The 15149-nt window shown below is 39.5% G+C and overlaps 1 protein-coding gene across 2 annotated transcripts in view; it reads left to right on the top strand.

Annotated features, from left to right (window-relative positions):
• The window catches only part of STK31 (serine/threonine kinase 31), a 41508-nt gene that overhangs the window by 895 nt on the left and 25464 nt on the right, over positions 1-15149 (top strand). For both annotated transcript variants that reach the window (XM_071805033.1, XM_065832793.2), the window contains exons 4-10: positions 1166-1264; positions 2078-2152; positions 2901-3059; positions 4712-5067; positions 7417-7585; positions 9538-9653; positions 10471-10630. In XM_071805033.1, the coding sequence (XP_071661134.1) occupies positions 1166-1264; positions 2078-2152; positions 2901-3059; positions 4712-5067; positions 7417-7585; positions 9538-9653; positions 10471-10630 (1134 nt within the window). The remainder of the gene's footprint in view (positions 1-1165; positions 1265-2077; positions 2153-2900; positions 3060-4711; positions 5068-7416; positions 7586-9537; positions 9654-10470; positions 10631-15149) is intronic.

The following is a 15149-nucleotide window of genomic DNA, read 5'->3' as shown; positions in this document are numbered from 1 at the left end:
AGAGTTAAGATATTTGCTGAGTGAAAAATGCCATAGGAGGCAGTTGGAGCCCTGCCAGGGGTGGTCATCCCCTGTCTTCTATCAGTTGAGCGTGTGGAGCACTGTCCATGAAGCTTGACATGGAGGTGGTTCAGAGATGCTTGGTCCTCTTCAGTTTTGTGTAGATGCGCAGAAGGATGTTGGAAGAGGGGAGTGAGGAAAAGTAAAAAACCTCAAACAATGAGGAGTTTACGCTAATGTGAGGAGTGCAACAGGGGGAGAGAGGAAAGTCCAGAAGAAGTACCAAAACTTGTCTTTTCTGTTTGGTCTGCTGGCTAGTTGGTGTGTGTATGTTAATCAGCACCTGTGTAGCTTTGAGACAATTAGCGAAGGTAATGCTGCTTGTCATGTCCTATTAGGGAATTTGGCGGGGGGGGAACCAAACTTCACTCATTCTGTGTATGGAGTAGCTTCTTCTAAAAGGGATTTTTAGATGTAATAGTCATAGGTAGTTCTCCTTTAGGTTCTTGCCCTGATATTCTGAGTGTCAGTCACAGTGGTTTTAATATTGTAAGGTTAGGAGTGTACTTCTAAGGTTAACACAAAGTTTAGTTGCACTAGTGTTTTCTTTCCTACTCTGAGCTTTGGATCTTTTCCTTTGAGTTACGAGTAGAATGTTATCTAACAAATGTCATGTTACTGGAATTTACACAGTTTTACAGTGGTTTATATACCAAGTTGTAACTGAAAAGACTGCTTCTCAGCTAAACCCAAACCCAAGTCTTCCATGTAAAGAGAACGAGGGGTGTGCCAGAGCTGTTACCTCCTTGTATTAAGGAGAGAAAGAAGAACACCACCAAATACATACTAAAATTTGTGAGGATAGATTGATAAGTAAGATCTGCATACTACTAGCAGAAGCTGGTAATTAAACTGTTAAAAACATTCATTGCTAACTATTTATCTGGGATACATTACCTGCCCCTGATCTGTTTTGTTAATTTGGGGAAGAAAATGAGAGCAGGCTTACAAATACAACGAAAATCATAAAGATGGAAAGCTTAAGGTGGGGCATCACTTGTCTCAACAGCAGTACAACAGTTTTGATTTAATTTGGGGCTGTTATAAGCCACCATCAATTAAAAGTGACAATTAATAACCTGCACCCTCTCTCCACACTTCTCAGAATGTTGATAGAAGTAGTGACCTCGTGAAATTAAGTTCTGCACTGGCAGAAGCTTGCCCTCGGGCTAATGCAGTTTTTGGCAAACCTGATTTTAGTAAGGTAAGTAGATTGTGTATATGTGGAGTTTGTTTTTTACCTGGATGTAAAAGCCTTAATTCTATGCAACCATTTTCTTAGGTGTTTTCTTGATATTTGATGATGCTGTTGATTGTAGTCTCTTAAGATCTGTTTAAGAACTGCTGGCTTTCCTAAAGACAACACTTATATTTTGTGAGCAGGTTTATATCTTTCTTCCCTTCAGACTTAATTGAAATTATGCAGCCATAGTTTTTTTAACACTCAGGAAATACTACAAGAGGGTAACATATAGAATGTTCTTAAGATAACAAGGGTGTGTTTAATAGCAGTTCTGTGACAAGTATACAAAGAGTGATGGCAGCTTTGGTGTTTGTGTGTGTGAACTGGTGATGGCAAAGTAAGGCTTAAATAAAATGACTTATCTGAACTATTTGTGCATGCAGGTAAGTGACCTTCTGAAGAAAAAGCACCAACAGCAAACCCAGGGTGTGACTGGCCTGTTCCTTTGTTTGGCTTACTAAGCCCTCGGTGTCAATAAAATGTAGCCACACATTAACAGAAAAGCCACAGGAGCCTGCTGTGTAAAATGCTGGTGTTTTTCTAATTGCAAAATTTTCTCTGAGCTTTTGTTTTTGGAGTAAAGGATGATGTTTTTTAAGCATTAGCATATATTGTTTTGAGAGATAAAATATAAAATGCATAATTTTTTTTCATATTGATGTTGGGATAATTATAGAAGAATGTGAAAATTTGGTTTGTAATGTATTACAAATATTTTGAGGTATACTTATATTTTCAGAATGCTATTATTGATACTTTTTCCCCAATTTCCAGATTTATGGTGGCTGTTTTTCAGAAGATAGATGTTGGTACAGATGTATGGTACAGCAAGTGATCAACAACGAAAAGGCAGGAACCATTTTTTTTAAAGTCTTTGATTGTATATCAGTTCTATGTGCAGGATGGTAGGAATAAATGCAACTGCTCTTTTTGAAACTTGCTGTGTAAATGCATTTAAAAATAGTGAATATACATGTGGGATGCAAATTCAGGTGGCCTGTGATTTTGAAAAATGCTGATAAAAAGACTGGCATACGTGGCATACTTGCGAAGTGCTGTTTATATCTCTTGATAAAGAGATTCACAAGTGATAGTTGCTGTTAAGCAATGTAATTTAGTTTCAAAACATCTGAGTGGGGAAAATGGCAGCGTTTGTGTGACTTGTTAGCATTGATGCAAATGACCTGAGACAGCTGTTAATCAGCATTTAGTGACTGATACAGAGGCTAGTAGTTCCTACTTAAAGTGATAATTTCTAGACAGGCTGGTTGGCATGGAAACATTAGACTGCATATCTGTCCATTGAAATAAGTCTTCTATATTGCTTCTCAATTGTAGCCTTTAGATGAAAAAAAATCTGCAAAGATCTTTTTTGTTCTTTAAAGTTTTGTTGCTAAGCTTTTAGGCAGGTGCCGGTAGAAGAGATTTCTCTGACTTGGTTCCTTCCTCTGAAGGGTGTGTATATTTTGTCCAGAAGATCCTGATCTCGGGAACATGCACGTGTGTTAAAATGCTTATATTCTAGTAGTTGTCAATGCATATTTCTGTAGGAGGTTCGTGTAGCCTCTGCTGATTAGATTTTATATTATTGTTGCAGTGTCAGGTCTTGTACATTGACTATGGAAATTCTGAGGTTCTGAATAGATCAGACATAGTTGAAATTCCACCAAACTTGCAATCTCCAAGTGTTGCCAAGAAGTACAGACTCTGGGGACTGCAGATACCAACTGATCAGAACTTAAATATGTTTGATCAGGTGAGTAACACATTTTGAAGCATTTAGATGATGCGATCCGTAACAGATACTGTCACGAATCAGCACAGTGTCACCAGGAGGAGTCTTCTAAGAGCTGGATGTTTAACTGTGAAGGCAGGGCATGCTGGGAACAACTGTCTGGTCTGTTGTCCTGAACATATTCTAGAAACTAAAATGGTTTTGTCAAAACCGTTCAGGTTGTGCTGGGACATGATTTTTGGAGTACACTTTTACCATCTTCACAGCTTCAGGTCTATTTCTGACTTTCCTGAGTTCTTTCTGGCACTGGGGGAAATAAGTACCTCTGTTCTTTCCCTTCAGAGGGAAAAATACCTCTACTTGGTCACAGGACCTGCGATAAATTGACTGACGTGTGTGACATGCTTGAATGCCCTTTGCCTGGGTACTGTACTTGGCTCTGCTCAGGACAGAAAAGAGTGGGTGAATGTGAGTGGCAGCAGGAATGCTGTCATCCCTGGCCAGCAATGAATGTGACAGGCTCAGGAGCTGAAGCCAACAGTACTGGTAAAAGCTTTGAGCCCTCTTGAGCAGCACTGGTGGCTGTTGGTCAAGTTTTACTCGTGGCAGTCTGCGTTTTTGAGACACCATGGTGTTAATGGAATGCTGCTTCAAGGCTTGTCGCTGGCTCTGTCCCTGCTTCACCCACCGGTGGCTGGGGAGCAGCAGTTGCCAAGGAGGAGGCAGGACGCTGCTGTCCTGTCCCTCTGTCACCAAAAACCCCTGGTGTTTGGTCTCATCCCTGTGGTCCTGTTCACATTTCTTAATGTCATTACTTAAGACAGGGGAAAATTGCTGTTCTCAGTTCCCTGGTGTTTGGTTTTGTGTAGTGGTGTGGGTGTTGTTTTAAACAGTTCTTGTTCCTTGAGGTAAAGCTTTATTTGCTTGCTTGGTGTAGCTTTCCTGCCCCCAACCCTTCCTTTCTTAATTTTCAACAAAACCAGCCTGTTTTTAGAAGTGGTGGGGCAAAAAGAAAAAAAAACCCTACTAATAAAAGATAACTTTCCCCTAGATGTCTTGTGAAGGTCTTGAGTGCATTCCTCGATCTTCCAAAGCTGTTATTCTTTGACATTACTGATAAAACTGATAGCTGCCAATTCTGGCATTTCCTGATTTCTAAATGAGTAGTTTCAGTAAGGCAAATTTCCATAGGGTAAATACACATAGTGATTCATTTGTCACTATGCTCTGTTTTGACTTCTGGACCACTTATTCAAAGACTGTTAAACAATGTAATAATGAAAACATGCTTTTCATTTTATTTTGTACAATAATGTTAAATTGTTGGTCTAGTATTCTTTAGAAGGCTTGAATAACCTGGTTGCCAGCTTCTACTGAGAGTTGATGGGACTTTGGACTTCTGTCACTTATCACTAATACTGAATTATTCAAAACTGAACACTGGAGGAAAACTCTTCGTGTTGAGGTCGAGTCTGACATTGACAGTGATTAGATTGGGTATAGTTGTACAGATACAGTACTGTTTCAGAATAAATATGTTAAATGGAAACTTTACCTGTGCAGCTCTTTGGGTTTTGATCTTAAACATGTCCTCTTAGAAGAAAGATGACTGATTGCAGCTAAAAGAGTTCGGAGTGTCCAGTACACAACTTCATTGTATTTTTATTTTACAGGGGAAGAAGTTCTTGAGCAGCCTGGTTTTTGAAAAAGAAATAAGAATACGCCACAAAGCCAAACATGAAGATGGTACCATTATTGTCCAGGCAGAATTTGAAAAAACAGATATTGGAGAAGAGGTGGCCAAGGCAGGGTTTGCTGAAAAATGCACATCTCCAGGAAACACAAAAGATGCGGAAGACAGAAAAGCAGATGTTGTGCAAAACCAACATCGGAAGATAAAAGTTCCAGTTCCCCTGTGGGTAAACAGGTCTGATCATGCGCTGTACAGTATCCCCAGAGGGCGCCTTGACCAAGTAGCTGCCAGCGCAAGGAATCACAATATTACCGGAAACCTTGTGTTTGGCCCAAAGTAAGGCAGTGGGATGTCATAGAAAACTTTGTCTGAGTGCTCTGAGTAGCTTGGTTGCTGGGATGTGGGTGCATGAGAAGGTGGAAGGGGAAGTGAGTATCTAAAATACAAAGTTCAATTTCTGTCATTCCAGCATCAAGTCATGCTAGTACTCAATGGAAGGGAAGTATATGTGAGTCTGTGTGTGTGTGTGCATGACTTTGGACATTAATCTGTAGAAAACTGTTTGTTAGTGTTGTTGCTGGTTGGATTGCTTGTTCTTTCTCACCTGATTTCCAGATACAGACTGTTTTTAGGTACCTCAATACAAGATTTTGAAAAAGAAGGGGTGGGTAGCACGTAGTCAGCAGAGGAGAAGGTACCAGGAGTCTTAGTTGAGAGTGAAGGCTGCAGGACATCAAGCCTCTAGCAGATTTGGCAGTGATAGGTGATGCAATGATGTTCGTTTTAGTGCCTGTGATATTTCCATATACTGGCCCTTGAGACTTTCTGTAGCTATCGTCTATTTATTTACCTCTATTAACAACTCACTGGACACGAATGTGGAATGTAAAAGTACACTTACCTAGCAGGACACACGTATTTTGGTGATTCATTTGTGTAGAAATGTAACCATGTATGCTTATAAGAAATAAAGCCAGCAGTCACAGTTTGAAGTAAGCTTTAGGAGGGATAAGGATGTCTCGGCAGCTTGTAATTACATTGACAAGAGGTGGTGGTAAGTTGGCAGTTACAACAGTTGTTGTCAGAAATCTTTTTAAAGAGACTTGTCCTACAGTTGCTGGGGTTACCATGACAACGGGCTCCTGAGAGAAATGTTTGTGGGTGGGAAAGATGGTACTTGGTGTTCAGAAAGTTGAGATGGTGTAAGAAGTCATGTTCTTAAAAAAAACAGGTTTAGAATTTGCTAATGTTCCATAATTTGAACTTCTCAAAACACTTTAATGAATTACCTGAGGGCACGCCTTTCCACATACCAGGACGCCAAATCTGTTTTACAGTTAGATCATTTAGGCAAGTCTATGCTGTTAACAAATACTATTAGAATATAAAACGAAGTGTTCTTCAAAAAGTCTATAGCAAAGTGCCTCATCTGGAATTATTTTGATATTCTGATCTGCTTTGTTTTCTGAGTTATAGATATACTCTGAATCTGATTTTTAAAAAGCAAGCTGGTTTTTTTTTATTTTTTTTATTCTGCTCAGTGTTGACATACTTTTGTATACCAAGCTATCCTGACTGGCCTGAGCAGCCAGCAGGTTCTCTGTGCCATTTCTGTATGTTCTGGTGTCCTTTAACTTTTTGCACGTCGCAGGCATTTCTGGGATAGTATGCCTGCCAAGGAAACTGAGAAGGAAAGAAGCTGGGAGGTAACCAAAACCATGCGGGTGAGGATAAGGGTGATGTGGGGTCCAGTGGAGCTTTGGTACTGTACAGTACTGTCATGCTACGCTGAGACAGATGGCTTCACAGGACTCTTTTTCTTTATAAAAATAATTTTTAGGGTATAGATCCAAAACACCAACTTTGGCTTGTTTAGTAGATAGAAGATGTGAATTACAATGCACCCTGACTTTTCTGGGTCATTCTAAGGTGGTTTTTGGATGGGAATTAAGAGAAGCTGCTAAATTAATGTATACTGTGATTAAGTTACAAAAGATGTACCCGTCATTAACCAATTGACATGATAAATGCTTTCTGACCACCTGCAAAATGAGGGGATATTTTTCAAGTTTTAGATCCTTCTGCATTACAAGAGGGAGACAGAAGATAAAGTAATACATTGTTTAGAATTAGAGTTTATACTTAACTAATAATAAATAGATATAAGTAAGAAACTAAACAAAACTAACATCATCAATTATTTCTTAGTATAGATGTATGTCAAAATCTTCAAAAATTGTAATGCATATGTAATAATTATGTGAATATAAGCAACGCAAAAGCATCCAGTCTTTGGAGCACTTACAGAGGATGATCCCCAGGTTTCCCCAGTGCTGATAAAATAAAGAATGCCGCTTAACAGTATAATTGACTCTGCTGTTAAGTTTATTTCTCAGTTTCAGGAAAGACTTTTGAGTTAGTGACTATGTAAACATATAAAGGGTTGTCTTCAAATGGTGTTTTTTTTTTTTTTCCTGGGTTTTGTGTAACAGTCTTTGTAAAGACTGGTGTGGAGAGGAAGACAAATTCTGAAGAAGTGAAGTGTGATTGTGTAGGTACTTCTATAGTATTTTTGATGTGGTGTTTTGTACCCATTACTGAAATTACAGTAACATGAAAGAATGCACATTGTAGTTTGGTGCATTTGTATTTATTTTGTAATTAATTCCTCTTCATTCTTAAAAGGGAAAAAACGCTTGCTTCTACCTCGGTGCCAGATACCAGCTTGGCCCAAACAAGAGCAGGTCAGAAGCTGTCTGACGAGAAAGAAATTCTCAGAAAGGAGAATCTAAATCTCATGCAGAGGCAGAAGGAACTTGAACTGAAGGTTCAAGAGCTGAAATGTGAACTTCAGGTATGTGGAAAAGCAAAGAAGATGCTTCTCTCCTTGTTTTCTGTCAGTGTTCCTGTCTTGATGGTTTCTTCGTACTGCAGTTCATCTGTGCCCTGTTGTTTGGAGTAGAGAATGATTAAACTGGTGGAGTGGAGACTTGTCCTGCCCTGGTGCGGGGAGGTGGTGTCAGTGTGTGTGTCAGCACAGGTTCCTGCAGCCCAGGTTGGACCCGGACTCTCTTTGGTGTGTGTGCTGGCTTCTGCCACACTTGGTGCAACTGCTGCTTTGGATGTAGGCATTCAGTTTGAAAGTGGAGTTTTGCACTTTGGGATTAAAAACATGCTTTGTGTATAAGGATGTTATCCTTGCCTTTTTTTCACTCGCTTAGAGGAAAAAGAACAGCTTTCTGTGTGCTGGGCTGAAAACTCGTAAGCATCACAGAATCATAGCAGCTGTGGAATTTTAGAACTGGATAAAAATGCTTATTTCCTTAATTGCTGCTTCGTGGAAAAGATGCTTATGTTTCTTTCCAGGGGAAGCTCATACTGTGAAGCACAGTACTTAGTTACTGATAGGCTTAAAAATGCTGTGAATGGTTTGAAGTGTGATAAACAGCAGTAGTAAGTAGAGATTGTGTGAAAGGATGTTGTATTTGCACAAATTCAGAAAAATGTTGGGCAAACTCTTATCTCTATAGATACCAAAGGAAAATCTGCCATTGTGTAATTCCCTTTGACACCCCCAAACCTGAACTTGCTCACAACTATTTCCTTTTTTTTTTCTTGCGGAATAAAACTCTTCATAACCAGCTTTCCCCTTCAGTTACCTCTACCTAGAACACCTCTGCTGGAACATACACTAACCTGTCATTGCACAGATTCTCCAGCAGCTGAGGATGTGATGTTTATGTTCTCCTATGCAAAGTAAATTAATAAGCAACAGAATACATGTCTGCAGCTAAGAAAAAGTACTTCAATGCAAGGAGTTATTAGAAGCATTCCTTATCTGTAGTCTGGTGTTTTTTTAAATCTGTTTTCTGGAAATGTTAATTACTTTTTAAAAATGTTGAATGCAAGTAAACTGCTTTAAAAGACAAGGTTGTGGATATTCTTTTATGCAAGAAAATAATTGCTCTTTGCAAAAAACACTATAGGAGTCAATGTTTTGTTCTAGAAGGGTAATGTGTGGTGGTGACTTTGAGGGGTACTTAAAAAAACACCTTGCAGTTGTTAGACTTTGGATGGTCATCTGTAAATACAAAACTATTTAAATGCTTCTATGTTTGTGGTTTTATTTTGTTGGTGTTTTTTTTTTTTTTTAATATGTAGCGCGTCTGAAAGACTGTGTTTCATTACCTGAAGTGAAGTTTATAAAAGCACCTCTGTGGTATGAGAGCAAGAGCTTTTAAATTTAGGTTGCCCCTTGAGTGTAGCCTGATGTGATGTGTGGGATTTTTTTGGGTCAAGAATATTCCTTGTAGGAAGGTCAGGATGGTTGTCCATACAGCAAGAGTTGTTGTTTTGCTGCACCATTTGTGGTGTGGTAGTGATGAGAATAAAGAGTTTAATGAGGTCGTGGACTTGATTTCCCTGAACTAAGGGGCTGGAATTTTCCAGCAAGGAAAGAAAAATTTCCACGTTGTCTGAAGACTTGCTAGCAACTGGGGAGTAACTGAAGAAATACACTTGAACACATCACTGCTGGAATGAGAGGAGAAAAAAAAGAAGAACATTAATCGTTAAGAAACTATTAAAGAAAATAAAATTGTTCTCATTGGTTTGTATATCTTTCTAGGCATTTTGTTAGTGTTTTAAAGAGGGTCAGCTCTGTGCATGTATGCACGTATGTTTCTCTCTAATTTTCAAAAGTCTAAATTATGATCTGCGTGTTAGTAACCCTGGATGAGCGTTGTGACTGTTGATCTAGCTTTACCTCTCTCTGTTGAATCACTGGTCCAAAAATTATTCATTCAGAAAGAGAAGGAAGCATCCAGGAAAGCCGCTGAAAGTTTTGAGGAAACCCTACGTACTTACATTGGAACAAAAATGAGAAGTTTGGCTGCTAAGGTGAAGTCGTTGAAAGAAGTTAGGTATGTGTTGTTTTTTTTTTTTTCCTAAAATAGTACTATTTGTCATTGCCCTGTTTATCTCTTAAATTCATGTGTGCTTCTTTGTTTCCCAAAAGTTTTGTTTTGTATATTTTCGAAGAAAAATGTAGTGTTGTATACAGAGAGGAGTATTCTCCAAAAACAAGGCTGAAACCTAAGCTTTTTGGAAGCTCACATTGGAATTTGCATTGCCTGTTTCACAGTGTTTACCACATGGCTTCGGTTCACTTCTGCTCCTTCACTGCAGCTGTTGCAAGAAGAGCTTTCAACTCCATCTTCAAGGACAAAGCCAATTAGTTGTTCAAAGTTGCAGTGTAGTCAGAGTTGCTTGGGTATCTGTATTGCTGTGAGACCTGTATATCTTTGGGTAGCTTGAATGGCTCTTCTAGTTTTAAAAGAAGAGACAAAACTATAGTGGGAAGACTTGAAACAGAAATGACCATCAACTCCTTTAAGAAAGAATATATAATTGCTGTATGTGTTTGTGGGAGATTAGTTCAAAAAAACAATACCAAGAGAGGAAACAGGAAAAAAAGAGAAATTAAAATCAGGGGAGATTTTTCCATGTACAGGCTTGTCAATACTGAGGTACAATGAATGTATTCTTGGTCCTTCCTCAAAAAAGGTTTAACAGCTGAATGAGACAAATTGCTGCTGCCACCTTTTGAAAGAAACTAGGCTATTAACATGGCAGGTGCTGTCTCAAAATTAATATGTTCAAGGGGCTTGAATAGCATTTTTAAACTGCTTGAGGTCTGGAAAAAATCTGGTAAAATGTCGTTTCCTCCTTACAACTCAGGCACATGAATAAGAACACCCGTTCTGGAGAGCAGCTCTCACAAGCCATAAAAACAGTTACAGAAGGATGTCTCACTGCTCCGTGTTCCTTGGAAAAACTGCAGAAGATTTGGACAGAGTATGACTTGGCCCAGGACAGGATTCAGTTATGCAGAAATATGGTATGTTGGAATTATTTTTTCTCAAGAGCTATAATTTAACAGCTATTTACAGAGTATTTTAGTCTTTGTAGCTGGGCAGCATGAGCACAGCCTGGAAATGTCTGCCCTGTGCTCAATAATGTCAGGAGGCTTTGCTGCATTTGCTACAACTGATGCGTTTGTGGAGCGTTATTTTTTGTGTTAAACCCATACTTTTTGACGCCCTTCATTTTGTAAGGAAGTATATGGAAATTGGAACACGGTAGCTAATAGGTTTCTGTTCTGTAATAATTAGAAACTGCTTTATCTGTGCAGCTGCAGTATCTGTCTTTAAATCCTTTTGTTAAAGCAGTCTGCCACTACTTAGTGTGTGGATCCCTCATAGGGGGTGCATAAGGAGAGTTGTATGCAAATACAGTTGTATAGGAGGATGGACTTGTATAGGGGAAAGCTGCCATCTAGTGCAACTTATCAGCAATCACAGATTTGGAAAAGCCTGCCTGGCTGGGTGAGCAAGGCTGTGTTGATAAGGATGGTTATGTACTGTGTCTCTCGTGTGGGGTGATGCTGCTTTTGGGAACAGGCAAGTTCCCCATTGTGTGGCAGGCGTGGTGGTGAGGCAGGGAAGGGATGGCAGCTGTGCCATAGGGAGGATGCCAGCAAATGTGTTGTGACTGTTTTCAAATATAACGTAAAACTTTTTGAACATGTCTACTTAAGAAATATTGCTGTATTCCATGGAATTTAACAGCTCGTGAAATAGACTAGAAAATAATGAACCATGAGGAGAACCCAAGTCAGTTCTGTTGTTGCTTGTGTGGGGGAATGTATTAAAACATGTATGGCATGGCATGCATTTGATTGTGGTAGGTGAAAGCAAACTCAAATGTTTAAACTTGACAATGATAGGATAAGCATTAATAAGCAGGTGACATTTTAGTGTTGCAGCTTGTATGGGGGAGCAATGTGTAGAAGAACAGCTAAACTGCGAGGTACCCGGGAGCCAGGGATTCACTGGCACGAGCTTTTCTTGGGTGAATTCCTCATTCCACATGGAATAGTAGCAGTTGCAATTTTCTGGAGATTATGTGGGCTGGCTGAGGTCAAGCGGGTCCGTAAGCCTTGTTGAATAACAGTAGGCAAGTAAAGCAAAGCTGTCTTAGAACTTGTTTTTGTCCCCCTCATCCAGTTTTGCTTTGACTCAGTTGGGGCTGGGGATAGAGGGGAAAAAAACTTAATGTGGGCACGAATCAGGACAGATGCAGATACAGTGGCGTGGCTGGGGAGTTTCAAAATACTCATTCAGTAGGGGAGATGGTTGCTTTGGTGTCATTCAGGTGACAGTGTATATGGGTTGTTTTGGGCTTTTCTTTTTTTTTTTTTTTTTTTTTTTTTTTTTTTTTTGAGTTGCCAACCCGAGCAAGCAGCATTTTTTCATGAGAAACATCAGGAAAAGAGTTTTCATTCTTGGGGAGTGCCTGAGGTTTTTCTGATGGACTAAGTTGTTGGAATATGTTAAGACAGTCTGGACATTGTCCCGTTTCAGTTGTGAATCTCTAACGATGTCACATCCGCATGTTGCCTTGTAGTGTGTTTCACTGCCAAAATATTTGAAATACTGCTGAAATGAGCTCACAGCGCTATGCTGCTTCTGGTAGCTCCCCATGTGCTCATGTAGCTCTCTTGTTTTTACAAGGTGTGGCCTCATGCATGGCTTGAAAACTAGTTTTGTTCAGAAATGCGCAACACACCCCTGGTTGCCTCCCTGCCCCTCCTGACCTTGTTCCTGGTTGCCTGAACTAAGGTGTACGTGAATGGTGGCATGAAATCTTACCACTTTTCAAGAGCGTACTGTTGTAAAAAAAAACTAAAAAAAAAAAAAAATCTTGCTATCTGAAGAAGGGAAGTTGTCTTGTAGTGTCACCAGTATTTTAAAGGGGGAAAAATTAAGAAGACGTGAGTTCTGCTGGATGTCAGGCATCTTCCAGAGTGCCAGAGAACTGCAAAGGGTATGCAGGTGGGAAGAATTAATTTCATTTTCAAAATGAATTGGTAGCAGCTGGAAGGAGGACATCTCAAGGCTTGTGTGGCATTTGTTTCAACTATTTTGAAGACTTCGGTAGGTGAAGGGTACGGAACAAGAGTTTTGGTTGCATTGTGCTAGAGCTACACTGCCGCAAAGGTTGTCCTGTTTCAATGTGCAGTGTAGTGACCTAACTTTTTTACCCTGATTTTTAAGGATCTATTTTATGTGCTGTAACATGCGACGTAATCTTGGCTCTTCTACTGTATGCATCCTGGACATTTTTTGTATTTGAAAACAGAAGGGTGCGCTTGTTATTCTGCCTGTCATCTGTACTTAAATTATACTGACTGTAGATAGGCTGGCAAGTATTTTTGATAGTGCAGCTGACTATGTTGATGTCACTAACTTTGTTTCTTGCTCAGTTAAAACTGGGTACATGTAAATCCAATGTACAGGAAGCCCAGTGAACCCAAACAGGTGGATGAGAGAGCTGGCTGTTAAACTATAGCAGTCTGTTGAACTCTACTTAATCTCTCAACTTGGCTGTCAAAAGGGGTTTCACTAAGTTAAATCTTGCTATTCAGTTGCCTAAGCAATGTGCTCTTCCATTAACCACCCTGGAGCGCAGATGCCCTCTCTCACTGTCACAAGCCTTACCTGTTTGTAAGCTCTTGGGTGTGAACGTCTTGTCTTGCTTTTGGAGAACCTAATCCATCTTAAACAAATATCACAGGCATGAGTAAACCAAATGAAGTTCAAGTGTAGAGCAAATTGCATGATTTCAGTTTTCATTGTTTATGCTTTCGTAGTTGGTTCATACTGGTTTAACTGGGTCTCTACTGCATACTGTCCGAAAAATGAAGATGAGCGACTAGAGCATTTGTTGTAAATAAGGTATTTGTATAAATATGTCTTGGAAACATAAGAAAATAATCAGTGAACTGAGGTAGTACTGGGGCATGGTGTGTATGAAAATAACAAAGATGGTTATGCTGGAGTGGAATTGCTTAAAAATATATTCAAAACTAATTACAGAATTTGATGTAAATTGTGTATCCAAATAGGAAGGTGGTGGTCCTGATGACTTAACCAGCTCTCCTGTGAAATGTTACGGAGAGGATGGCAGCTTTGCAGATGAAAAAACAGGAATAATTGGGGTTTTCCCTGATGGCAGCGTAGGCAGATACCCATAGTAGTAGGGTGTAATGCAAATTCTCACTTTTCAGACATTATAGGCAGTGTTTTATGAATGTGTTGCTTAATTTGTGGTTTTGATTTAGAAACTTGTTGGAGACTGTAGGGTATATATTCAGCATTTTTTGTGGGAAGAATGAAAAAATAATCACGCCGGCATTTAAAAAAGGGGAACTATTCAGTTTCTTATTTTAAAAAGGTGAGTGAGGGTGGGATAAATAGAGCTGTTTAATGATGATGCTGATGCCAGAGCTAATTTTAGCTATTCTATATACTGCAAAACCAAAACCTGGGGCCAGAAGAAGAAATAGACTCTAAAAATGAATTAGAACTTATCCATGGAGGGGATTAAATTTTTTTTTTTGTCTTGCTTATGAGGTCACTAAATCACACTAAAGCAAGAATGTGGTTTTGAGGTGATTGCATTGTACATAACCTGCTCTTGTGGACTTTCATAAGCTTTGCCATAGTTACCAGAAACAAGATGGTAAGCTGCAAGGGCGAAAACTCACAGACTCCACACAATCCAATATGAATTCAAGCGAAGCCATTTATTACAGAAACAAGCCTCCTTATATATGCGGTTATTTCCTGATCACGTGTCCACACTGTAAGCATGCATTAGCTGATTGGATATTGTCCATGTTCACGAGCTGTCCACGTGCCTGAGTCTCACTGCTAATAGGTCTTGTTAATTTACATCTTGTTGAGGCCCTGTTATTATAGAATTGCCTCACTCCCATAGCAGGTGTTGTTTTTCAGCCTTCGCGCTAGCCTTGAGATTCCTTTGGCTAGTTCAGGAATAAATCTCCATCTAATAGAAACCCATCCACACAACAACCTCAAGAAAATCCCTCAAATCTCCCACAGTAAGCTAGTGTAGCATTTGGTATGACAGTCTGTGATTGTTTGTGGAGTTGTTTGTTTGTCTGGTTGTTTCTGAGATGTATAAGATGGACCAGACACAAAACAAACTGAATTTTGTAGTTTGAGAAGCCTTTAGCCTGTTCTAAAGGAGTTTAAGTCTACTGTTTGCTGTTGTGATGAGCTTATATCTTTTGTAAAGCAGACTTAAAATACTGCCCGTGTACTAAATGCTGTCTGAAGTTATTGTTATTTAACAGACGTTAGGTGAGTCATGATGTTGGAAGGAGACTTGTGCTGTGGCTCCCGAGCTGTCTGGAGTTCCTGGATTGTCATTTAGTCAGGTGTAGAATGTTAAATGTACTCTGGTGTTTGAACTGGTATTAATTGCAGTTTGGCTGCCTGGCTAAATCTGCTACTACATCGAGTCTCTATTGCTCTAGGTTTTGAAGTAAT

This window comes from Patagioenas fasciata, chromosome 2 (assembly GCF_037038585.1).
Source record: "Patagioenas fasciata isolate bPatFas1 chromosome 2, bPatFas1.hap1, whole genome shotgun sequence".
Classification (NCBI taxonomy): domain Eukaryota; kingdom Metazoa; phylum Chordata; class Aves; order Columbiformes; family Columbidae; genus Patagioenas; species Patagioenas fasciata.
This window is presented reverse-complemented; position numbering and strand designations above follow the sequence as displayed.